Consider the following 26,129-nt stretch of genomic DNA (forward strand, 5'->3'; position numbering starts at 1 on the left):
AGATACATTTGGTACCCTTAGGAAGTCTGCCTCTTTCATTATTCTCACCATATGTCAGATTGTTCTTCATTTTCATCTTTCTTCTTTCCTTTGTTCGTTCTTGCATTGCCACAGTATTTACAGAGCTCCTTCAGTGTGTGTGGCACTAGGGATCCAGCTGTCAACAAGACATGCAGTCCTTGCCCTTATGAAGATTAAAATCATTTCATGACCCTTCCTTGAAAATTTGATTCTTGGAGGGACTTATACTCTTTATTTAACAATGATAGAAAAGTACAGTAAAACTAAAAGCCAGCAACCCTGATCCTGATGCGATTGTAGGTCCGCGAGGATGCATGATCTTCATTTGCCGTCCCTCTAGTGCTTGGAGGACAATAGTTGTGCATCACCTTATCTGACTTCTTTATTCGGTGCCTTTTGAAAAAAGAGTCAGGGACAGTTTTCATAAAATGACATGAAGAGATAGAAAATATTAATCATCCTAAAATATGATATTACACAGGTTGAATATTTCTTTTGTTGAGATATATTGAAATGTTCTAACCTAAAATTGTTTTAGATTAATGAGCTTCAGAAGGAACTTTAAATATTATTTCTCAGTGTGTATCTCATTAAATTACACTTCAGTCACTTTATATTTATCTGGTTGAAAAAATGTATACAGCATGCTGACTTTAGTCAAAAATCCAGTTCGGTGAGTGACAAGTTCATTCAAGTTTGTTGCTTATGAACCAACATTGCTAAAAATGACTGCATTTTAGACTGAATATACTGAATTGATTAGTGCTTTTTCAGACAAAGCCCTTACCAAAATAGACCCTTTTTATCTCCCTCTGGTTATTTCCAAATTTTAGAATAAAACTATATGTTTGAAATGAAAAGTTAAAAGGTTTATCATAAAATATTATCAACGTTGTTCATAAAATCGTCATTAAAACTTTTATTTATTATACAGTTAAAATACCACAATTAAAACATTAATTAAGGTTATTTCTCTTTTATTTTTAGAGATTTTTAAAAATCTTATCTAGTATTATGTTGGGAAGAATCTTACATTTAGTTCACTATTTTGTTTATATGGATTTTGTTTATACAGATTAAAATTTGAGCATTTAGAATAATCTCTCAACCTAAAATGAGAAAAAGTTAGTGTATTACTTTTGTGCCTATTGCTTCACCTTGCAGACCATCTTTTGAAAACAAGAGAAATAAGATGAAAAAATTCCCCTCATTTGTTTACTTCAAAATAGTTGTATACCTGTGGAAACTAATTTTAGAGAAGCTGCTCACTAGTTACATGACTTCTTTCCTGTTTACTTTTGTGTTTATATTATTTACTGTGACATACACCATCTGGAATAAGAAATCAAGACATGAGTTCATTTAGGACAGAGTTCAAAACACAAACATCCAAATATTTGTACATTATAAATTGAATCTGTGTGATGTATTTGTAGAACAACCACTGTAAAATTCCACAGCTGAACTGTTAAGGAAATGGTTCATAATTATAAAACAGAGATTGTTTCCGTACCTATCAAAGAACGTGATTAACTCATTCACAGGTTGAGAAACCATGTAAACTTTAATTTACAGGAGGATGTTCTTTCATAGGGGCATTCATCAAACTTTCTATGACGTTTTAGTAGATATTAATAAATAGGGTTCAAGTTCAAATAAATTTGGAAAAACTAACAACTCCATCCCCCTCTTCACAATGCCATGGGATACCCTAATGAGTTTGAGAAATCCTACTTAAAGATGCCTCAAGTATAGTACTTTAAAAGCAGCTTCACTTGCATTTGAATCCCAACTGTGTCATTTATTAGCTGGACAGTCCTGAGCCATTACTTAGCGTAACCTCTGCTAACAACGATAGAAAAGTAGAATGAAACTAAAAACCAACAACCTGATCCTGATGGAACCATAGGTTAGTGAGGAAGCAACAATCTTCATTGTTTACTCCAATGGTTAACTTATAAAACAGAAACAATTGTTACCTATCTTATAGAGTTATTGTCAGGATTAAGTGGCATCTCCACTAAAAAGTAGTATTAGTCCAAGGCATAGTAAGGAAAATAGGGAACATGCATTATAATTTGTTATTATTTTAAGTTGTTGAATCTTGTGTTTCTCAAACCTATTTGATCATGGAACTCTTAATTTGTATATAGAATATCTGTTAATATCTTGCAAAACTATTTTTTTTTTACAACACAATTAGGAAACATTACTTCCCGTCAGTTTATATGGAAGGTTGGAACCATGGTGTTTAGCTACATGCCAGAGCTGGGAATTGGTCCACATGATGATTCTTCTCTCAAATATAATCTTGGATTTAAAACAGGAAAAAGGAGACTATTAGCTTCATGATGAGAAGGGGGAACTCAAACAGAATAGGAGAGAAATAGTCTGTTTCTGGTTAATCTTTTAGCTAAAATTTAAAGCATCAGTTTATAAAACCAGAGAAAAATATTTGTGAATTATCATTGTACTTTATTATTTTAGGGAAAATCATGTCATTGTAAAAAAAATTCCATTAATGTGTTTTTAATTTTTTATGCTTAATTGTGATAAAAAACACATATCAATGTGGTTTTCATGATTGATAGATGCCTGTGTAGATTGCCTCTATACATTGTACTTATTGCTTTTTTTTTAAGATTTTTTTTCTTTGATGGACCATTTTTTTAAAGTCTTTATTGAATTTGTTACAACACTGCTTCTGTTCTATGTTTTGGTTTTTTGGCTGTGAGGCATATGGGATCTTAGCTCCCCTACCAGGGATTGAACCTGCACCCCCTGCATTGGAAGGCAAAGTCTTAACCACTGGACCACCAGGGAAATCCCCAGTTATTGTTTTTTAAATTACCCATTTCAAAACCTTTTTGTCTTATGGCTGTGCCACTTTCTGAAGTAACAGTGTGACACTGTGTGTAGGGTTTAGACTTCCTGGACCTGGCTTGGAAACTTGACTCTCACAGTGTGAGACTGAACCTCTTAGGGCCTCATTTCCTTATCTTTAAAATGATACTAATAATATCTCTTTTGTCTTCTAAGGAGTTTTCTAAGGATGATAAATCTTATATATGAAATTTCTAATAGATTATAGATACTCAAAATAAAGCTGCTTTTAGGAGAAATAAAAGTACCCAAATATAAATTTCTAGCTTATTAGTAAAATGTTTTAAAACTAATATAAGATAAAGACTCATAATTCTTCACCTTTTTAAAAAATTCACATATGTAATTTGTAAACAATAAAAATTTCAGAGGAATAGATGATACAATTGGGTTTGATTATATATATATATATATATATATATATATATATATAATATATATATATTTCAATTTTACAATTCTTAAGTTTCAGGTTCTGTGATAGATAGATATTTAGAATTCTGGCTGGTGGCAAAGTACATTGTCACTACATAGATACTTGATAAGAAAATAGCATTAACCTGAAGATAATTATTTAAAGAATGATATCTCTGCTCTCTCCTTTTTGGCCTAGGCATTCACCCTGGACATAGCAAGACTTTTTTTTTCTTTTTTAACTTGACCTGACTTTTCATTCAGTTACATGACCTTATTCTTGTCCAACACCCCCGTCCCCCATTGTTTCTTGGTTTTCTTTTTTAGCATATGTGTTTTTCGTCTAAGACCGTTTTTCACACCTTCCTACTTTCCTTCAGTACACATCACCTCAGATGTAAACTCTTTTCCACTTTATTTACAAACATCATTAGTAAATGTTTCTAACATTCATTTGTTATTCAGTATTTTAGAGATGAGAAGTTTTTATAGATATGAGAGAAGAAAACAATGACTGTTAACTGTAGAAACTTGTAAGGATATTAGTGTTTTCTTAAGTAACTAAACCAAAGTCTAATTGAGAACTGTTTCAATTCACATTGAATAAGTGTTCTGGCTAATTGTCTCATTGGTGTTTTAGTTTCAGCTTCTAGTGATGATGAGGACTATAGATTTTAATCAGACATTAAGAATTTAAAGATTTACTTTCCTCTTTGATCTCTTGCTCTTGCAATGTAGTGATAAAATCGACTGTGAGAGAATTATAATCAGCATCATTCTTATTTCGAAATATATAGAGGGAATTAACATGTGATGGGTTTCTACCATGTACTGAACATTTTCCTGGGTAATAGGTATTAACTGCATTTTATAGGTGATTGTATAAACACAGATTGCTCTGATCCTCTAGTTTTTGTTGTTTCCTCTATGAAAATGCTCACCAGTGGAATTTAAAATCTTGCTCAGAGGTCATAATGCATGTCTAGCATGAGCACCTTCACTCTATCCTACTGTAGTAAACCTCCCTCTTGAGCTTTGCTGCCCTTCTTTCTAACAGAACAAGTGGGAACAAGTGTGAGGGCAAGGGGACAGAACAAAATAATTGCATGTCATTTCATTCAGCTCAAATCAATTTAATTCTGATCACATTTCTTTCTCCTAGGAAGAGGATTAGGAGCACCACACATAAATGTGAACAGCAACATGTTATCAATATTATTTGTTCATAAAACTAATGATCTCTAGGCCCTGCTTTCCTTCAGATCCCTTGCCATCTCATCCTACTCTCCTCTTAAGTTGTAGCCACACTGTACTTCCTCAAACATACCACTCCTTACTCTGCCTTGGGGCCTTTGCTCTAGTTCTTCCCTCTCCCTGGAAAAAAATACCACACCCTCCAAATCCTTAGATGGCCAATTCTCTCTTGTGAATCTGGTCTCAAAGTCTTCTCAGAGAGGTCTCTCCTGACTACCTACCTGAAGTTCCTCCTTATCCTATTACCCTCTATTATTTCCTTCATTGCATTTATCACTGCCTGAACCATCTTTTAATATATTTGTTTACTGATTTACCAGCAGTGTGCTCTATTGGAGAAGAGTTTGCCTCTCTCTTGTTCAGCACCTGGAGTAGTGCCTGAAGAGTAGCAGACAATACATGTTTGCTGAATGTGTCAGCTGCATTATTCTCTTAGACTCCCATCACCTAGAGAGGTGCTGTGTGGGATCCCTTCAGACTCTGCCACTCCCAAGTTGTGTCATTTTAGAGATGAATTTAATGTATTTCATCCTCCATTTATAGATATCCTCTATCTCACGTCTGTTCTAAGACTTAAGCAAGATAATGCATGAGGAAATGTTTTTAAACACTAAAGATCTATGTAATGTGAAGTAATGCTACGACAGGGATCATGGTGCACAGAGTAGAATTACTACTAGGGCCTGAGCCTTGCTTGCACTTTCCATGTATCATCCCACTTAATCCTCACAGCAACCTTGTTGATAGAATCTTTTATTCTGATATTACAGATGAAGAAACCAAAAGTCTCCAAGCCCTGAGGGCCTAACCATAGGGAATTCTTCTCACACATTTACATAACAAATAGTTTTAATATTCTAAATAATGTTAAATGATTGTTTAATTCATTCTTTTCTTTTCTATCCTTTTTAAAGATCCTGATGAATTTGAGCAGATATATGAGCCTCTGGATGTCAAAAGGAAAAAGATTCATGTGGTGGACAGTGGCCTCACATTTAACCTGCCATACCCCTTGATCCTGAGACCTCAGAGAGGAGTTGATCTCATCATCTCCTTTGACTTTTCTGCAAGGCCAAGTGACTCCAGTCCTCCGTTCAAGGTAAGGAGAATTTATGTAGCATTCCATTATCTGCCACATTCTTTTGCATTGCCTTGTAGCTATCTTAGTCCTCCCAATTTCTTATCCCTTTAGCCTATTTTCTACATTATTTTCAGTAATATTTCCAAAACACAGATGTGGTTCAGTCACTTCCCTACTTAAAAAAACTTTTAAATGACTTCCCATGACCCTTGTTCAAGTTCATAGTCCTGAGCAGGACAAGAATGATGCAATATATCTAAAGTTCATGAAGCAAATTAGGCTGAAATTTGGGAGTTAGCAGGTAAAAGATAAGTAAAATGATGCACGGGGAGTGTATACTATGAGAAGAGAAGAGGACGTAAAATAGTATCTTGATGATTCAACAATAATATCAGGGAAAAAGGACACAAACCAAGGAAATGTGCAGTGTTATAAAACCAAGTCAAGATATTTAACAACAGGAAGTCTTTGGTGAAAAGCAGTTTCAATAGGGTTGAGAGGGCAGAAGTCATACTGCAGTGATTGGAGGGTTAAGTGGAAGTTAAGAAAATGGAGACAATTATATAAACTGTTCAAGGAAGAAGGAGATGGGCTATATCTGCACGAGGATGTGGAGAATAAGAAAATTGTGTGTGTGGAAGGGTGTGTCGGAGGTACTCGAGTGTGTTTAAATGTTTCGATGGTTAGGACTCATGAATGAAGAAATGTTATTGGAGAATGGAGAGATGACATACATGATAGAGTTACACCCCTGGGAAGGTTACAGGGGTACGGAGTGGAAGGAAGATACAAAAATACAGGTGGAGAGGAGTCTGGAAATGTCTGTATTGGGCAAGAGAGAAGGGGGGAAATTATGGCTATGGATGGAGTTTAGCTGTTAGGCACTGAGAAGGGAAGATGGGAAAGTACTCACTTGATAACTTCTAACTTTTAGAGGAATTAGGAGTCAGCATTATCTTTTGAGGGTGAGAGAATGGAGGAAGTGGAGCCAGGGTATGATGATAGTAAAAGTCTGCCTATATGAAGAAACGAGGAAAAGTTCTGACTAGGGCAATGTAGAACAATTGCTGGGCAGCACTCAAGTGAGACCACGAATGTTATTTGTTCCTTTTGCCTCAAACTTTCTTTAGATGCAGCTCAAATGTTACCTTTCTTGACCTCCACAGGTATAGTTTTAGTACAAAGGACTTAGTAAATTCGTCTAACAGCGATTTTCATGTTCTACTCTCCATATTTGTTTACATCATATTGCTTCCACTGTCTGTGAACTCCTTGGGAACTAGAACACTCATTGTGTGTGTGTGTGTGTGTGTGTGTGTGTGTGTGTGTGTGTGTGTGTATGTTAATCATTTGGTTCTAATTGCTTTATAAGTGCTAGCCCAAATTATGAGTATGTAGGACACTTTTTGTGGGTGAATGAATGAAATGCTATAATAGATATGAAGTTATTATTCCAATTTCATAGATTAAGAAATGGAAACTCACAGAAATTAAGTGAAATAGTTCATGATCTCCCAACCAGGAAGAGTCAGTGATAACCCAGGTCTCAGACATCTGTTTTCCTTTATATTGTACATGATTAAACTGTTTGCAAGACTAATAATGGTTATAATAACGCTTTAATATATATATAAACCTCATATTTTATTTTATTTCTTTCTTTTTTTTTTTTTTTTAAATTTTTGGCCATGCCGCAGGGCATGTGGGATCTTAGTTCCCCGACCAGTGATCGAACCCACGCTCCCTGCAATGGAAGCGCAGAGTCTTAACCACTGAATCGCTAGGGGAAGTCCCCTAAACCTCATATTTTAAAAGTGCTTTCATATTTTACCTTTTTTGAGGCAGTCAGTGGTATTCAGACAAAGAAACAAGGATTGATGAGATAAGAAATCTCATCACATCAACAAATTAAATAAGATAATGGGTGAAAAGAGCATAGCTCAGGATCTGGCTAGGAAAGTGCTAGTTAAGAAGTAGTCAAGTTGGACCAAATTCTAAGGCTCCAGAATGAAAATGTAATGTTCTTCTCCTTTCACTAGCTGCCTCCTTTGTACACACTGTGTGTGTACTTTTCCCTGCACTGTGTGCTATGTGCTGTGCACAGCAGTTAATGGTAAACATAGTTCTTTTTTTTTCATAACTATGTAATATCTTTGTTTATTTTTTAAATTTATTTTTATTTATTTATTTTATTTTTGGCTACGTTGGGTCTTCTTTGTTGCACGCAGGCTTTCTCTAGTTGCGGCGAGCGGGGGCTACTCTTCATTGCGGTGCGTGGCCTTCTCATTGCAGTGGCTTCTCTTGTTGCAGAGCACGGGCTCTAGGTGTGCGGTCATCAGTAGTTGTGGCACGAGGGCTCAGTAGTTGTGGCTTGCAGGCTCTAGAGCGCAGGCTCAGTAGTTGTGGTGCATGGGCTTAGTTGCTCCGCAGCATGTGGGATCTTCCCGGACCAGGTCTCGAACCTGTTTCCCCTGCATTGGCAGGTGGATTCTTAACCACCGAGCCACCAAGGAAGCCCAAAATATGGTTCTTGATCTTGATAAAATTTTAGCTTTTGGTGGGGGCGAAGACTTTTATACACAAAGTCATTTGGAAGGAAGTTAAGTAACTTATTGTTAAATAGTTACTTGGGTTTATATAACTAGGTGTATTATAGGAGATCCATACGAAAATAGATTGGTGTGTCCTGGAGTAGATGAACAGGGAAATAAATGAAATAGGATGAAAATGGCACAGAAATGGCAATGAGCACATCTGAGGAGTGATCTGATTAGAGTGATAGATATTACACTCCCGTTAGGAGTTTACGGTTGGATGATAGCAAACAGAGAATCAGTGAAGCGTTTCCAGCAGACAAATGACTTTATGAAATTGGAATTTTAGCATGATTAATCTGGCAATGGAGAGTAGGATGAATTGGAGGATGGAGAACAAAAGATTAAAATTAAGAGAGATTTACTGTAATGCAAGCATAAGACAGTGAAGTACTGAACCAGGACAGGTGACTGTGAAAACCAAGAGCAGGATTTGATGACCCATGAGCAGCAATGGCAGGTTAGTTTCAATGGATGACGCTACCATGATAGTTTAGAAGCTCATTCTGGTGGTAAGAGAAGCTGATTATTCATTTCACCAATGGGAGTGTAAAATGTCAAAGCCATCATTTTATATATGAATCAAAGCTCCACTACATTAATGAACTGATATTGGAAGAAGGTTTTAGAATATTACTTTCTACCTCTAAAAAGAACCATTGTACTTTGTCTAGTTTTTAAACATACTTTGATTCACTATTTCCAATTAAGAAGAATACTTGTAAAAAATTTGGAAATTTGGAATATACATCAAGTGCTTCTGCTATTCATAGACAATGGCTACTGATATTTTGGTTTTTACTTTTTTTCTCTCTTCACTGTGTGCGTGCGTGCATGTGTGTGTGTTTATTAACACTAGGGTCATATATTTTTGCTTCTTTCTACCTAAAGTTACATTGTGAGCATTTTACTATGCCATTAAATATTTTAAAAAACATAATTTTAAGCACAGCATGGTATCTTTATATGTGGGTATGCATGAATTTATTTAACAATGCTCTCTTTTCACCTTTTAGGTTATTGCTATCTTGTCACCTTTTTCCTCTAATGATCATCCTTGTGCATGAATCTTTAATCGCACTTTTTATTATTTCTTTAGTTGGCTTCTTAGATATGCATTAGTTAAGATTTTTAATAAGTATTTCCAGATCACTTTCTAAAAAAGCTGCACCGTTTTACATTACTATATTAGATTGTACATGCAAGCCCTTGTTTTACACAGCTTTGTTGGCATGAAAAAAATATTACAGCTGTGCATGCTAATAGATGTGATTTAGAATTATTTTGTCATCCTACCCCTTACATCCTACCCCTCTTCCTCATATGTGAATATATACTTTAACTATCCTTTAACTATTGGTTAAATTGGTTATTGGTTAATATATCCTTTAACCAATAACAATTGGTTATTGGTTAATATATCCCTTAACTAACCTTCAACTATCCTTTAACTATTGGTTTAGTATAGCACAAAGCCTATAATTCTGGAATGAATCAGAGACTTAATATAAAGGAAATTGCAATATATTATATGTAATACATTTTTTCCTCCAAAAATGAACTTCAGGAAATTCAAAGTGAACAAAATGAACTTTTCAGGCTCATTTGGAATACTGAAAATGATTTTTTAAACTTATGAGTGTTGTTATATAGAGTGTCATTATAATAATATGCATTTCAATATGGATCTAAAAGATTACTCAAATATAGTTTTTAAGTTAATAAAAATATACTATTAACGCTAAAGTAGAATAGTTATTTTAGGTATAATATTGTAAGGTTTAAAAATTGAATCTACATCAAAGTTTTTGATAGAAAGGGAGAAGCTCCAATGCAATACCTGGATATAAGCAATATGATTTTATTAAGGTGATTAAATAGTGAATAATTTTCTATTTTTGAGACTAAAATATCGATACCATTTGAAATTAAAGAGTAGAGCAAAAAATTAGAACCGTTAACTTTATTTCATAAGTATAGTTAAATCTCAGATTTTGTCAGGGAGATAGAGAATGATGGATATCATGGCTTTTGGTAAAGGCAACAAAGTTCATATTATATTTTATAACTGGCCTTGAAAGGTCATGACGTCAATGTCAGTGATACTGGAGTTCTTTTGTTTTTTTTTTAGATTAGTGGGCACACACCCTAATAATAGTCCAACTATAAAGAGCCTCATGACTCTAAATAGTGTTATTAAATGATTTAAGAAAAACAGCTCTGTGTTTCATTTTGTCAAGTTTCTTTTTGTTAACCATTTAGTAACTTAGATATATGCTATCCAAATTCATTTTACCAGTAGGATCCATCCAGGGAAAATTTTAATAGGATTTATCTTTAATTTTGGTCATAAAAATAAGCCAGGGTCTTCACATTCAAGTCTGCAAAATAAACAGACTAAATTTAAGGGGGAAATAATTTTGGATGTCTTGAGGAGAAAACAAGGAATATAGGGAAATTTAGTTTACTACTGGAGAGTTTTTTCCTTTACCTTACAAAATTTTATGGAGAATAATAGATTTGGGTTGTTATGCCATAAATTATATTATTTTATATTATGTTGCTGTATATTGAACATAAATCTCACTGTTTTTCAGGCCTTATTAAATGCTCAATGATCAGAAGCCAGAACAATGGGTTCATTCTCTTAAAAATAAAAGAGAAAGAAAGGGGAATTCCCTGGGGGGTCCAGTGGTTAGGATGCCGCGTTCTCACTGCCAAGGGCCCAGGTTCAATCCCTGGTCGGGGAACTAAGATCCCACAAGCCGTGTGGCACAGCCAAAAAAATAAAATAAAATAAAAAATAAATAAAAATAAAAGGAAAGAAGGAAGGAGAGAAGGAGGCAATGAAGGAAGGAGAAAAAGAAGAAAGAAGCAAGGAAAATTTGAAATGAGCCAGTCTTTACAAATTATAGAAGTAATATATCTAAATTAACTTTATCTCCCTATATTTTCATTCAAGGTCAAAATTTCAGTTACCCACAAATAACACAAAAAAAGAATCTGTATTTTTCCGCACTAACTTGATTTATTTATTGACCTTATGGCATGATCCTTGGTTTAGAACCTCTGTATATGATGTACTTATGGTTTTTAGGTTGGATGAAACCAGCATGGCCAAACCAATCCAAGTGTTAGCTCTGTGGGCGTCAGTCCACCACGGCTGATGAAAGGAACTGCATGTTATTAAATGAAGCATTTACAGATTTACCTCTTATATTAGTTTCCTGGGGCTGCAGTAACAAATTACCACAAATATGGTGACTTAAAACAACAGAAGTATATTCTCTCACAGTTCTGGAGGCCAGAAATCGAGATCAAGGTGTCCTCAGGGCCACACTCCCTCCAAAAGCTCTACAGGAGAAATCTTCCTTGCCTTTTCCAGTTTCTAGCAACTCCAGGCTTTCCTTGGCTTGTGGCTGTATAACTCCAATCTCAGCCCCTGTCTTCCTATGGCCTTCTCCTCTGCGTGTGTGTTCCTGTAAGAACATTTGTCTTTGGATTTATGGCTCACCCAGCTAATCCACAATGATCTCATCTCCAGACGCTTAATTACATTTGCAAAAACCCCTTCTCCAAATGAGGTTGCATTCACAGGTCTTGGGGGTTGAGGGCATGGACTTGTCTTTTGGAGGGCCACCATTCAACCCATTACACCTGTATTGGTCATGGAGGATCAGATGCCTTGTGATGAGGAAATATACCCAACATTAATTTCTCCTTACATATTTTGGTGAATGTATAGTAACCTCTTAGTGAAAAAGAACTAAGAAGTACAAAGTGCTCTGTAAATTCTATACACTGTTAGATATAGAAAATTATTTCAGCTCTATTGCATTATAAAGCTCTTGGAACCTAATATAATACATTTTTTGGAAGTGAGAATGACCATAACCACAAAATAATGAATTCTAAATTGTTGTTTATATCCATTGTATCTTATACAATTGTTGCTTCAATAATTTTTAAAAATTCTGTAAATTTATTTACACAATTATCCTCCATACCTCTCCCCAATCTAAAAATAGATTTTGAATAATGAGAAATATCTTAGAAAACACATAGCCTAGGTTTATACAGGAAAAAAAACCTCATTTCCTCTAGAGAAAAGCTAATTTATTATACATATATAGATTAAATTTAATTTAAGTATATATTTATTTACATATATAAATAAAATGGCATATATATGCCATTAACACTATAGTTTGAATATATTTCTATGTTACTTAGATTGTTTTTCCTATCCTTCAAGATGTTTTAGTACTTAAAAATGAGCACAAATATCTTACAAAGTATCACTTGGAAGGACACTATCAAGTTTTTATCTCCACAGAAAATCATTTTAGTTAGTACTATGTAAATTTACCATGAATTAGTCTGTGGAAATCTGAAGTGTCTGCGGTGTCAAACAATAACCAAAATGGATGGTTAGAACACAGTTCTGGCATATTGCTGTAATTTGTGGAGCAGCAATTTTTTTGCTCACTGCATTCTTGTAAAATACTCTTTTCAAACTCGTCTGCTCTACTTATAGTTGTGTCATTGTTTCTTAGCCATTACAAACAGAGAAACAAGACATCAGAGAGGAGATGGCTTTTCCATCCTGTAATCACTGCCTTTAGAGTCATCAGTTTTTAATCTTTTCCATGTCAGAATCATATAAGGAAAGGGAAAGTTTCCATCACTTCCTGATTCCAGCGTAAAATATTTATCTAAAAATAGCTCGGTCTTTTACCTCACGCAATTCCCCTTTTCCTCTTTCTCCACACATCCACACATCACTGGTCATACCCTTGAGTCATGTTTGTAAACACTAGAAAGCTCCTTCTTTTCCTTGTTCTCACGCAATTCCACAGCGTGAACTTTTAGTTTTATTTTGATGTTGAATAATCCTTAATGAATAACTGTGAACAGTGCTAGACAAGAAATAACAGGCTGAATAATTCAACTGAACAGGAAGAAAAATGATTTAGAGATAAAAGTTTTCTCAAGTTTCAAACAAGCAATTATTCATATATATGTATGGGATTTTCAGTGAAATATAATCACATTTAGCTTAACAGTTTATGAAACAAACGCTTTAATATAAATCAAATCCTTTGTTCTCCCAGATTTTTATTTCTCAGTAAATGGCATTGAGAGAGTCGATCAACTTAAAATTCACGACATTCTAGAAGCATCAGGAACAGTGAAAGTTCAATGAAAAACATATTTTTCTCTGAATTTAAGGTGCTATTTTATTTTTTTATTTTATTTATTTATTTATTTATTTTTAACACCTTTATTGGAGTATAATTGCTTTACAATGGTGTATTAGTTTCTGCTTTATAACAAAGTGAATCAGCTATACATATACATATATCCCCATATCTCCTCCCTCTTGTGTCTCCCTCCCACCCTCCCTATCCCACCCCTCTAGGTGGTCACAAAGCATAAGGTGCTATTTTAAAGTACTTGTTTTCTAAAATATAAATTACTGAGTTTTTAAAAATACATGATCTCATTTAATCCTCACAGCAATGTTCAGGAAGATAATAGTGCTAACTTTATTTTACAACTCATTTATGTATGCATGAGTTGCTGAGAAATAAGAAACAGCTGAAATGTAGATAAAATGGGATTGGGAGCCTGCTATTTCAAGGATAGTACACAACCTGGTCCATGTGCGTTTGTTGTTATTTACGATTCCTATGGTGCCATTAGGAGAGCATCACTGCATAATTCCTCCCACAAAATAATTTCTTCCCTGTTTAGCTGTAGTGATAAGCGGTTTGTCTCAGATCACTGAGCTTGCAAGTCAAGATGTGCTGGGCCTTTCAGGCTGCACAGTCCAGGCATGAAGCCATCCATCATGTTCCCTGCCTCTTCCATACTGCACTATCATATCTATTTTTTATCTTTCCCATTGATTTATAATCCCTAAGTATCCAAGGACAGCCTCTCTGTTATGCCTAGAACATAGGTGCTCAATTATAACATTGAATGAATTAATAAGCACTCTGAGGAAATAGTCCAGGTATACTGCAAAATCTCATGGCAAATAAATACTTTTTTCATAGCATTTGCCACAGTTTTAAACCTGAAGTGTTATTTGATTACTATCTCTCACCTACCAGGCTATGTACATCCCATAAGAACAACAGTTTCACTCAGTGTTATGTCCCCACCTCCTAGCATGGAACTTAGATTGGCAACTAATGATTATCACTGAATGAATCAATGTGATGACAAGAGTAGTTCAAAAACTTAAGATGATAGTGATCATTTCTCTAAAACCTCCCCTCTTTAGGGATTTCCCCAATACCATTGCTATCCCTCTTTCTTTTTCCTCTTTTCTTTCTTCACTTTTCCCCTTCCATTTCTTTTCTTCTCTTTACTGGCATTTATTTGTCAAATATTTGTATAGCATGAAATATGTGACAGGCATGGTTCTAAATACTGCACTCATATTAATTTATTTAATTCTAACAGCAGTCTTATGAAATATGTACTATCATTGCCATCTTTACTTTATATTTGAGGATATTGAGTGTGGAGACATTAAGGAACATGCCCAAAGTCCCAGAGCTTGCACTTTAACTCAGGCAATCTGGCCCCAGTGTTGGTGCTTTTCCCACTACCACAGTCTGCTTCTTATTTGTCCCTTTTGCCCTTCAGCTGCATTTCAGTAGAAATAAGCTCTATTCGCTGCACCTCTCTGTATTGATTTATGTTCTTTAGTTTAAATTTAATTATTTTTTGTGCTTACCTATTGTGTTAGTCAGCCTTGATGCAGAAACAAACCTGAAACCTCAGTAGTCGACAGCAAACTTGTATTTCTTGGTCACGTTACATGTCAGTAGATGCAAATCAGCTGCTGTGGCTGTGTGCCAGGTGTCTTCTCATTCCAGTGGGGATGTATAAGCCTTTTTACCCGGAAGGAAGTTCATATGTGGAAGTAATGACAATCTGCCACACCCATTATCTAACTCTTGGTTCCTCTGTATGGCCAATTCTTGGCCACTGCACATAGAATAACAAATGATGCCAGAAGCTCAGAGCTCAGTTTCTTTTCATAAACAAAAGCAAAAAAAAAAAAAAAAAAGAAAAAAAAGCTAGTTCAGGGCAACTCAATGTTTTTGCATTCAGAAAATTTATTAATTTTTAATCAGTTTTGTGGAGAAGATGCAGGTAAAAAATCAGTAACAAGAGTGCTCCTCATTCTGTTTCAACAGATTTTTTTTTGACTCTGAAGGGTTAAAAAGCATTCACTTGGCTTATAAATGCCCAGAACTCATAATATATACTTATTTCTCTAGCAATTGCATCGACGTAATTTCATTCAGTTCAGTTCATTAATAATTTTTCAATGCCTCCTATGGAACTAGCCCTATACAAAAAAGATGACAAAATAATAGTGAGTTTGTTTATGGAGTAATTTTATATCTTTTGAGATTGATAAGCTTCTTAAGAACGGGGTCATTTTTCACCCTAGCAAGGAGCATACAGCTAGCACATAGTAGACACCTAACTAATATTGAATAATGTGCAGACCAACTGAACAAATGATCTTTCCCTCTCTTCCATAGGAACTTCTACTTGCAGAAAAGTGGGCTAAAATGAATAAGCTCCCCTTTCCAAAGATCGATCCTTATGTGTTTGATCGAGAAGGACTGAAGGAATGCTATGTCTTTAAACCCAAGAATCCTGATGTCGAGAAAGATTGCCCAACTATCATCCACTTTGTTCTGGCCAACATCAACTTCAGAAAGTACAAGGCTCCAGGTACATTGGGAGTTATATTCTGTAAAGTAGAAATCTGATAAAGACTAACATTAAGCTGGTGCATGCTGACACTGCCATACCAGCTATTACAACACTGAACACTTCCCTTACCTTGATAAATGGCTACTATCCTGAGACCCCGAGTACTTCGCCTCTTTCTTAGCCCAAGATCCCCTGGCTCCTCATAATTCAGAAACTGAAGGGTGAACAACTAGCTCCGTAAAAATCTCTGGGGCTTTACTCCACAACCTCAGATTATATTTGTTCTGATTGATTGGTACCCTTGTCATAGGCATTGTTAAATATTTTAAATACTACCCTTGAAAGGGAGGCTTTGTTTCAGAACAAATCATGCAAAAAATTCTGGGAATGTTAACTGACCATAAAAATTAATGTTATCTAGCAGTACGATATGGCTAGTAATTTCAGCTTGCCATGTTATATTCCATAAAAAAAAAGAGAATCAAATTTAAGGCACAGACATTTTGTTTTGCCACATCCAGAGGAGTCTATAGACTCTTCTGTATCCTGGAAGATATTGATTAACAAAAGGAGATCTAGAGGTTGACAGGCAAGATGCTAAATGCCTCAAAATCATATTATTTTAGGACCAGAAAATGTAGCTGTGAGAGGAAAGACAAAAAATAGTCATGGAGACTATGGAAAAGACAGTGATCTTCTTCTAGATAGTGGAGGAAGTCAGAGAAAAAATCAATAGAGATGGAGATTATTATGAGTCATACTTCAACACAAAAGAAGGAAGAATTTGTTGGCATTTTTAGTTATTGAACAGTGGAATACTTAAAACCTAGAAAATTTTGAATTTTCTATCACTATTAATTCTCAAAAATAGGATGTGGAGGGGATTCCTGTGACATGAAGACAGTTAATCAATGTTTGGATTTGGGTTCTACCAGAAGCAGATTCCAAGCAAAGGGTTCAAGTGCAAATGGTTTATTTGGGTGAACTAGGAAACTTTAGTAAGAGAGCAGGGAACTGATAAAGGGAAGAAAGGCAGACAACAAAAGATGTGTTAGTAAGCTGCTGCCCACTAGGAGAACCTGATCCTGCTGGGAAACTCTAGGAAATGAAATAGAACCTATGGTCTGGAATCATCCTTCCCACTTACACAGCAAGCGGCAAGGGAACTGGGGAACTTATATACCAACACCATAGAGTCTTTGGTTGACTGCTTCCTGGGACAGAGTATTGTTTACTGGAATTTCCAGCCTAATGCTAGTGAGCAAAGCAGCCTTGAACAGTTACAGGGAGGAGTAGAAAGCTCTTAGGCACAGAGATGCTGATATTGGCAATTGGAAGTTGCCCAGTCAGAACATACGAAAATGGTCAAGTCCAGGAAATATAGGCAGAGGCCTAATAGTGTATACTAAGGATTATATGACCCCTGAAGGGGCTACCAATGTTGTGTTTATGGCTATTTGTATGTTTTATGCCCTGGATTTTAGAGATAATTTGTGGTTTTCAAAATAACACCATTTGAGACTCTTATATTAGGTGTTCCAAGAGAAACTCAGGAAGAGAAAGAAATAGCTGATTTTGATATTTTTGATGACCCTGAATCACCGTTTTCAACCTTCAACTTTCAATACCCAAATCAAGCATTCAAAAGGCTGCATGATCTGATGTACTTCAATACCCTGAACAATATCAATGTAAGTATCTCCTACAATCATTGACAATGTCAAATACTTCCATATAACATGAACATAGCAATACCTCATTTTAATTAATTAAAAATAAAAATTAGGTTTATGAACGACACCACCCAAACTGTACCATTTTATTTCTCATGAATTATTCTATTAATCTCCAGAAGAACCCCATAACATTCACAAATAAGAAAACAAATGCCTCCAAATTGACAGAGCCCACATTTTGTAATATTATTTGATTGAAGGATAGTTATCCTCAGCTTCTTTCCCAAAGTATCTAGTGTATTTATCATATGAAAAAATAAATTTTAATTAGGAAGAAAAGTGATAAAATGGAAATATAAGAGTGAGAAAGTGAGTGTAACCAGAAGTGTAGTTAATCTGCAAAAATAGCATGAATTTTAATGGATACACTCATGCTTTTAAATGTCTTTATTTTTGTGGATCTTGGAAATGGCTCTCAAAGTAGCAGTCTCTCCATTTTTAGCCCTGGAGATATCAAGTATGCTTTGCTTCAGAAATATTAGAAACAAGTCATTCTCTTCAGTATTATTCCTATCACTAGTTTATCTGCTGCTAAGATTCTGTCTCTGTGTAAAATTCTTTAGCTGCTAACTCACCACTTAGGACCACTATTGTGTAATTGGAATCATGTTGGCTTGCGGTTCCACATCATAGTGTCTGACAAATGGTTATCAGTGGTAAAAGCCCAAGTTCATTGGCCTAATCGGATTTTGCACATTAGAAAAAAAGAATAAAAGAAAAAGAAAGAAAGAAATCAAATGGAGAGGGAAAGGTATCATGCCTGATTTGTCAGTCTTTTTGGAGACTGTATGAATGGAGTAAAAGAATGTACCATGCGAATGAGTCTTCCGTGTATATGAGACTTAATTACATTTTGTGATCTAATAGAATACTGGCACATCTAGTTTGCTTGTTTGTTTAGTTTGGTCTGAAACTAGTAATGATCAATTGTGTGCAGCTATAACAGTTACACCATAATACGTTTATTAATCAATGTCTTTAATTTTTGTAAGCATATAAAATTTTTCCCAATAACCTTCAGTTTCTGCAACTCTAAAGTGTTTCTTGTCAGCCTTCATTTGTGAATATGTGATAATTCAAGTAAAACACGCTTAGCAACATTTATAGCATATAGCATTGTCTAAATAGATTATTCCTCTTTTTTCTCTTTTATATTATTCAGTGAAAATCTGAAATCCATATGCTACATTGTTTCTGTGGTGATGGTGAAAATTTAAATAATATTAAGAGAAAATCAGCATTTTAATCTATGATTCATAGGGAACAAACAGACATTCTCAAAATGGAGTTGTGTTTTATGAAACCTCATGCTGTTAAAACAGAAATGAACTAAGGGTTAATACAGGAGTAATCCTATATTTCCAGTATGAAGCCAATAAACTCAAAATTATATTTTGTACTCCTTGGGATGAAATGTATTAAACTTGATCAGTTGTCCTCAAATGGAAAAAAAAAATAGCTTATAGGAATATATAAATACCCTACTGGACTTGGGAAAATAAAAGGACACATACACAAAAGTATATCTGTATATAGACATACATGTATATATACATGTGTGTCTATATATATATGTAACTTACACAACTACATTTCTCTCATTGTTTTCAGTTTTGGTTTATGTAAAACCTTGTAAGCTATTGTCTGTAAAGAATGACATAGTTCTATTTATATATTTTACAAACATTCTTCAAAGTAATTTGTTTGACACATAGATGAAACAGTTAAAGCCTGAACAAAACCAGACTGAATTCCAAAATAACTGTCCTGAGCTCATCAGATATAGATTTTTCACAAGCCGCTTAATTAACCAGGTTTTAATTGCTCCTAAGAAGTTTTCTGACACAGTAAGTAGAAGCAAGGTCATAGATTTTATATCATGTTTAGCTCTTAGATGGGCTATTTGTGTGAGTTTGAATAAGCTACTTAAACTTTTTGAGCCTCAGTTTCCTCACCTCTGAAACAGGTGTCACAGCACCTCTCATAGTGGCAGTAGTGAATCTTGAATCAGGTGATGTATGAACAGTGCCCTGCAAACAGAAGCTGCTTAATACATGGGAACCATAACTATGTGTGTCTATATCCCGTACCGCGATGGATACACCTCAAGACCTTTGCAAATGCCCAGAATTAAGAATATAGACAAGTCAATATAGGTAATGGCAGCCTAGGCAGTAAATACATATATTTTTTGAATGAACGAATGTAGGCTTCCTCTTAAATTGTATGACCATTGATACTTCTGTTCAAGTGATTCTTGGTTGTGTATATGTGTGCGTGTGTGTGCCTCATACCCAGGTAAGACTTCAGTTATCTCTCCCTTGATGACTCCCCCTCCCTGCTTTTAACCAGGAAAACACATTTTATCAGAAACAAAGCTTCTTGGTAAGTGATGATAAATAAAGAACAGCCAAACTCTGAGGTAGGATGCTGGGTCACGAGGCTCAATCATGAGCCAAATCACTCATTCTCACACGATTTGACGAGAGTAGGTGACGTATTCACGCTGCAGCAACACAACACATGTTTACTTGCCACAGACTGTCAGAGTTGTTCACCAATTGTGGACACTGTGTATATAAACTCTTCTGATGCAAAGACATCTGACCGCCAATCCCATGGAGGCAGTTTTCAACTTTGTGGCCACCACCACCGTGACTTAAGGCAAATTTTCATCTTCAATTCACATTCTGACTTAAATCTTTACTCTGAAAATGTCAACCTGTCTCTGACAGCTCTGTTGCTGTGCTTCTGTTGCTTCATTTTCCCCAGAGATTCTAGCAACCCTGCTTTGCTGAAGCTAAATTCCAGTTCATCTTTGGAGAACTTCTGTCCTGTTTCTGCTCACTTCATGACAGCAGGCTGAGTTTCTCATTAGTGTCGGGTTTCTGCACTTACTCAGTCCTCCCAAATTCCTTTTCACTGAACGTTGCCCAAGTGCTTTTTACAATGGCAGCATTTCATGTTTTTTTTTTTGTCTTTTTTTTTTTTTATTTTAAGAAACCTAATATATAGTGACTTACACTGGTAGACATGTGGTATGTGCAAAATGCAGAGGCTTTCGAGTTAAACCAAATTGGGTACTCAGATTTTTGCTTGTGCCTCTTCACTGGGTGACGTTGGGCATGTTGATTAACCTTTCCAAATTTTACTTTCCTCATTTGTAAAAGGAAACAATGATACAGATTTTTATAGGATTGGGATGAGGATTAAGTAAAAGAATATAATTTAAGAGCTTGGCGTGTATGAGACACTCTATTGAAACAGGTAATATGTTAATGATAATAATTATTATCCGTGTCCATATTTTTCTTCTGCTTTTAATTATAAATTTAAACCCTTTGAAAAGCAATGACTTGCCTTATTTACCTTGTACCCTCCAGAGGTACTGATCACAATGCCCGGCATCTAAAATAAATATGCAACAAAATTTTCATAAATCGTTTAAAAAATGTCATCGACTTACTGGCTGAAACTGTTGAAGAGTTTAATGTAATAGGAGGAACGAGTGGTGAGTGTCAGGATACAGGGCCTGCTGGTGGGAGGCAGATGCCTGACTGTGGAGAATCTCCAGGCAATGTATGCCTGGCCAGGAAGTGTGACTACATGCTGTACCCATAAACTACCACCTCGATCTAGAGGAAATACACTTTCTGAGGTCTCTTTTCCAGGACCAGTTATCACAGGAAAATGTACTGTTATGCAGTCTCACTCATTCAATTTATTCATTCTGTTGGCATATTCTAAAGACGGTGACAGCATATGCCAACGCTGCATAATCATGAGCTTTTAAAGTTCTTTCTCCAGTGATCCTGTAAAGTGTTAAATATTAAGTGTTAATTAAAGTGAGGAAAAGTGTATATCCAGAAGTACTGGTATTTACTTCTTCATTTACTGATATTTCATCATCATGTTAAGAGTGTCTAGGTACAAGTTAAAGTTTTTATCTTTTACAAAATAATTTAGAAGCTTATTATGTATCATAGCCTTATCTTTTTATGTGATATCTCTAGGCATTTCTTTTTCATTTTAATTGAAGTATAGCTGATTTACAATACTGTGTTAGTTTCACGTGTATAGCACAGTGATTCAGTTATACCTATATGGATATCTATATCTATATCTATATCTCTATATATGTTCCCTTTCAGGTTTTTTTTCCCTTTTAGGTTATTACAAAATATTGAGTATAGTTCCCTGTGCTATACAGTATGTCCTTGTTGGTTATCATGGCCTTCTATATCAGGCCCAAATTCATTTACCTTTAATGCTACCTATAATCTTTTTGTATCTTATTTATTTATTAATTCAATACATATTTATTGAGTATCTACTGTGTTGTATCCTTAGGAACTAAGGATACAACAATGCACAAAACCTAAAGAACAAGGAAAACTTTTGAGTGCTTAATATAAGCCAGACATTTCCTTTTCAAATATTCAGCATTCACAACTGGCCTATGAGGTAGGTATTTTTTATTTCTACGTGAGGAAACCGAATCATGGATTAGGTAGGCTGATTGCTGGAAGTCACACTGTTATGTTGAGGAGCTGAGATGGGGCCAAAGGTTTTTTCTCACTCTTTCCTCCCTTTTGAACCATCTATCTTTCAAGAAGCCTTATTTCCTAGTATACCCCAAACACAGCTTCCTTTCCAGCCAAACCACTTCCCAGATGTTTCCTGTACATGCCATGACCTTCCATCTTCAGCCTCTTTATGAGATTATCCTTTTACTGAGAATGCCCGGTCTTTCCACTCCACTTATCAAATCCTGCTTGTCCTTCAACTCAACTCAAATCTCATTGTCTCCATGAGTTGAGCCTTATCCTGTTTAACTGACCTCCACTGAGCACCTTCTGGGCAGTCATTAATTTCACAGATTTTTATTCTTCCCCTTCCGTGTTCTAAGTGCTGGGATAAAAAATGACAAGACTACTTAAGGCCCCTACTTTCATGACACTTTAGTTTTTATTAGGAAGCAGGCATTAGCCAGTAAATCCACAGTAATTTACTCCAGAATATCTTCTTGCATTCTGCTATATTTATAATTTTTATTTCTCTCTCAAAATATACTGTAACTTTCTTTTAAGGCTCATTTTAAATTTTCTGTTGTGCAAATCCAATACTTATTTGTGGAGTGCTTCCAATCTCACATCTCTAAATTTGTTCCTTTTGGGGAAAGATTACATTTTTCATGTTTTCTTTTTTTTCTTTATGCCTTTACTGCCAAATATTTAAAGGATCTGGCAAATTGGGAGACTATTAAATGGCACAAGTGAAAGATGACACCAGTCTTATTTGGGGATAGGTGGTGGGGATGAAGAGGGTTGAGATATAAGGACCCCTGCGAGGATAAAACCGACGGGAAGGATTTGGTATCTCAATGACTTTTGAGGGGAATGAAAGAGGAAATTAGATGTCAATACTATTGACGATTGCTCCTAGTATAATTTTAAAAAATAGGAAGACTCAAATATAACATATCGCCTTTTCGAACACATCCTATTGTACCCTGTGTCATGCCGAAAGGTTTGAATTTAGCAACTGATGTAATGCTGAGCTCAGCCACTTCTGTTTACATCACAGGATTATACATCAGGGGTCCCCAACCCCCGGGCCAGGACCAGTGCCTGTTAGGAACCGGGCCACACAGCAGGAGGTGAGCGGCGGGTGAGCGAGCGAAGCTTCATCTGTATTTACAGCCGCTCCCCATCGCTTGCATCGCCGCCTGAGCTCCGCCTCCTGTCGGATCAGCAGCGCCATTAGATTCTCATAGGAGCGTGAACCCTACTGTGAACTGCGCATGCGAGGGATCTAGGTTCCTTATGAGAATCTAATGCCTGATGATCTGAGGTGGAGCTGAGGCGTTGATGCTAACGCTGGGGAGCGGCTGCAAATACAGATTATCATTAGCAGAGAGGTTTGACTGCACAGAGACCATAATAAATCAGTTGCTTGCAGACTCATATCAAAACCCTATCAGTGAGTAGCGAGTGACAATTCAGCTGCATCGTACGGAGTAGACTGGACATAAGCAACACACTTTGGGTGTCACTGCCTCCCATCACTCCCAGATGGGACCATCTAGTTGTGGAAAAACAAGCTCAGGGCTCCCACTGATTTTGCATTATGGTGAGTTGCATAATTATTTCATTATATGGTACAGTGTAATAGTAATAGAAATAAAGCGCACAATAAATGTAATGCACTTGAATCATCCCGAAACCATCCCCCCTCACCCCCCTGCCAGGTCTGAGGAAAAATCGTCTTCCATGAAACCGGTCCCTGGTGCCAAGAAGGTTGGGGACCGCTGTTACACATCACAACAAACGGGTAATCTGAAAAACCTGGTTAATGGTTTCATAGTGTTAATGTGCCACCTAGTGGTTCGAAATGCACATTCTAATTGCATATTATTTGGGTTTTTCAGTTATAAATGTGAATATCCATTTTCCTTTAAAAGAATGGCCTGTTTACTAAAAACACCTTCCAAGGGCCAACTATGATAAACCCACTAGTTCATAATATTGATATTGTTGATCTTTTTGTGCTCATGAATTCATTGTAAAGGAGTTGACAACAGTCATGATTAGTACAATGTCCCCTGTAGTTTTTTTGTTGTTGTTTTGTTTTTTAATATATTTTAAAGCTTTTTGGGTGTTTGGAAAGTAAAGAAATGATTTTTAGTTTTACTTGGGTACTTCTCTGCAATGAGGGTTGGTGTGTCAAATGTTGCTTTGGTGCTCCTTTCAGAAGGAAAAACCAACCAAAAACTTGCTGACATGGTCTCTAGAAAGACAGGGAGATTATTAAAAGAAGATGTAGTAGGACACATTTGATAGCAGAATTGATTTGCTGAATTTTACCATATAATAAGCCCGCTATTGGCTATACATGGTGCCTTTGTTTCTAGTAAGCTTTACAGCCTCACATCTAATTTTAAGCTCCTAAATTTCCTCACATGTGGTCAGTTTAAAAATACCAACAATAAATAGATGCTAGTTGTGGAATGTTTCCTATGTGCCAGGCATTGTGCAAAGTGCTTTATATAAATGATCTCCAGTTCCCACAAAAGCCAAGATTAGTATTATTATTTCCATTTTAAAGAAGAGGAAACAGGCTTAAGGATATAAGTTAATTCCCCTTGATCTCACACAGTCAAGAAGTGACTGTGCCTGGAGGCCCTGTATCAAGGTGTGCTTCATAGGCTTGAAGCCCCCTCTTCTGTCTCCATAGAATTATGTTTCCCTTACTCATGGGAAGATGGGGTCAGCGAATATCTGCTTTGCTTAAAAGACTCAGTAACATTTGAGCCCATTTTTCCCAGAAGACCATTATATATATATAATTATATATATAATTTTATATTTACATAATGTTATATATAATATAATTATATATTTATAATATAGATATATAAGTATTTATATATTTATTTAAAATAAATATGTGTATTTTATATTTTCCCCAGAAGACAATTATATATATATAGTTATAATATATATATAATTGTCTTCTGGGGAAAATATATATAAAATTAAAAATCATAAAGCAAACAAAGGTGTCACATTCCTGTGATAAGTCCCTCTTTCTAGAATATGACAGTTTGTTTAAAGTTAGCATTAGAGAATAGAGGGCCCTGCCCATTGGGCCTTACATAAAGTCACAGAATATTAACTGCATGTTAGTGTCACCCAAGTCAAACATTTCTCGCCTCCAGGTACTGAACCCAGCTTGCCGAGTTAGATTGGATGTGAAATGGGAAAACCCTACTGTGTACACATCTCCAAGGTCAAGAGGGCCACACCAGCTCTGGGTGGGAGGGGCCATGGTGTTCTAAACTTCTCAGACTTGCCAAGTATTCCTGCTCGTGGCAGTGGGCTGAAAAGCATGTGTATAATACCTTAACATGGCCTCACAATCCCTGGGGAAGGGAATAAAGTGAATCGTGGCATATCGATGTGACTTGCCTCTGGCCCTGAAACTTCTATCTCATTAGTGGATATATGTATACGTGTAACTGATTCACCTTGCTGTACAGCAGAAACTAACACAACATTGTAAAGCAACTATACTCCAATAAAAATTAATTAAAAAAAAAAACCGATGAAATTGTATAGTCCTGTCCTGGGAATGGAGTCTTCCTGATTTTGTCAGGGTTCAAAAACAGCAGCAGAGCCAAGGTTACTATCCAGGCCTCTTTTCCAAAAGCCCATTCCCATTGCTCTGCAATAACTGCTTCAACCAAATTCCAGATTTTCTCTTCATTCCAAAAGTTCCTAACTAGGTTAACATCATACCAAAAAAGTATATGATAATTACAATAGCAATTCTTAGAGGTTGTATTCACCATTAATTTGGGTATATGCAAAGATTATTCTGAATAAAGAATAGCCA

The 26,129-nt window shown here is 35.7% G+C and overlaps 1 protein-coding gene across 2 annotated transcripts in view; it reads left to right on the top strand.

Moving 5' to 3' along the window:
* The window catches only part of PLA2G4A (phospholipase A2 group IVA), a 157,064-nt gene that overhangs the window by 128,738 nt on the left and 2,197 nt on the right, over nt 1–26,129 (top strand). For both annotated transcript variants that reach the window (XM_036834124.1, XM_036834131.1), the window contains 3 exons: nt 5,487–5,671; nt 15,819–16,014; nt 17,530–17,687. In XM_036834124.1, coding sequence (XP_036690019.1) covers nt 5,487–5,671; nt 15,819–16,014; nt 17,530–17,687 — 539 coding nt within the window. The remainder of the gene's footprint in view (nt 1–5,486; nt 5,672–15,818; nt 16,015–17,529; nt 17,688–26,129) is intronic.

The sequence above is a fragment of the Balaenoptera musculus genome, chromosome 1 (genome assembly GCF_009873245.2).
Source record: "Balaenoptera musculus isolate JJ_BM4_2016_0621 chromosome 1, mBalMus1.pri.v3, whole genome shotgun sequence".
Lineage (NCBI taxonomy): Eukaryota > Metazoa > Chordata > Mammalia > Artiodactyla > Balaenopteridae > Balaenoptera > Balaenoptera musculus.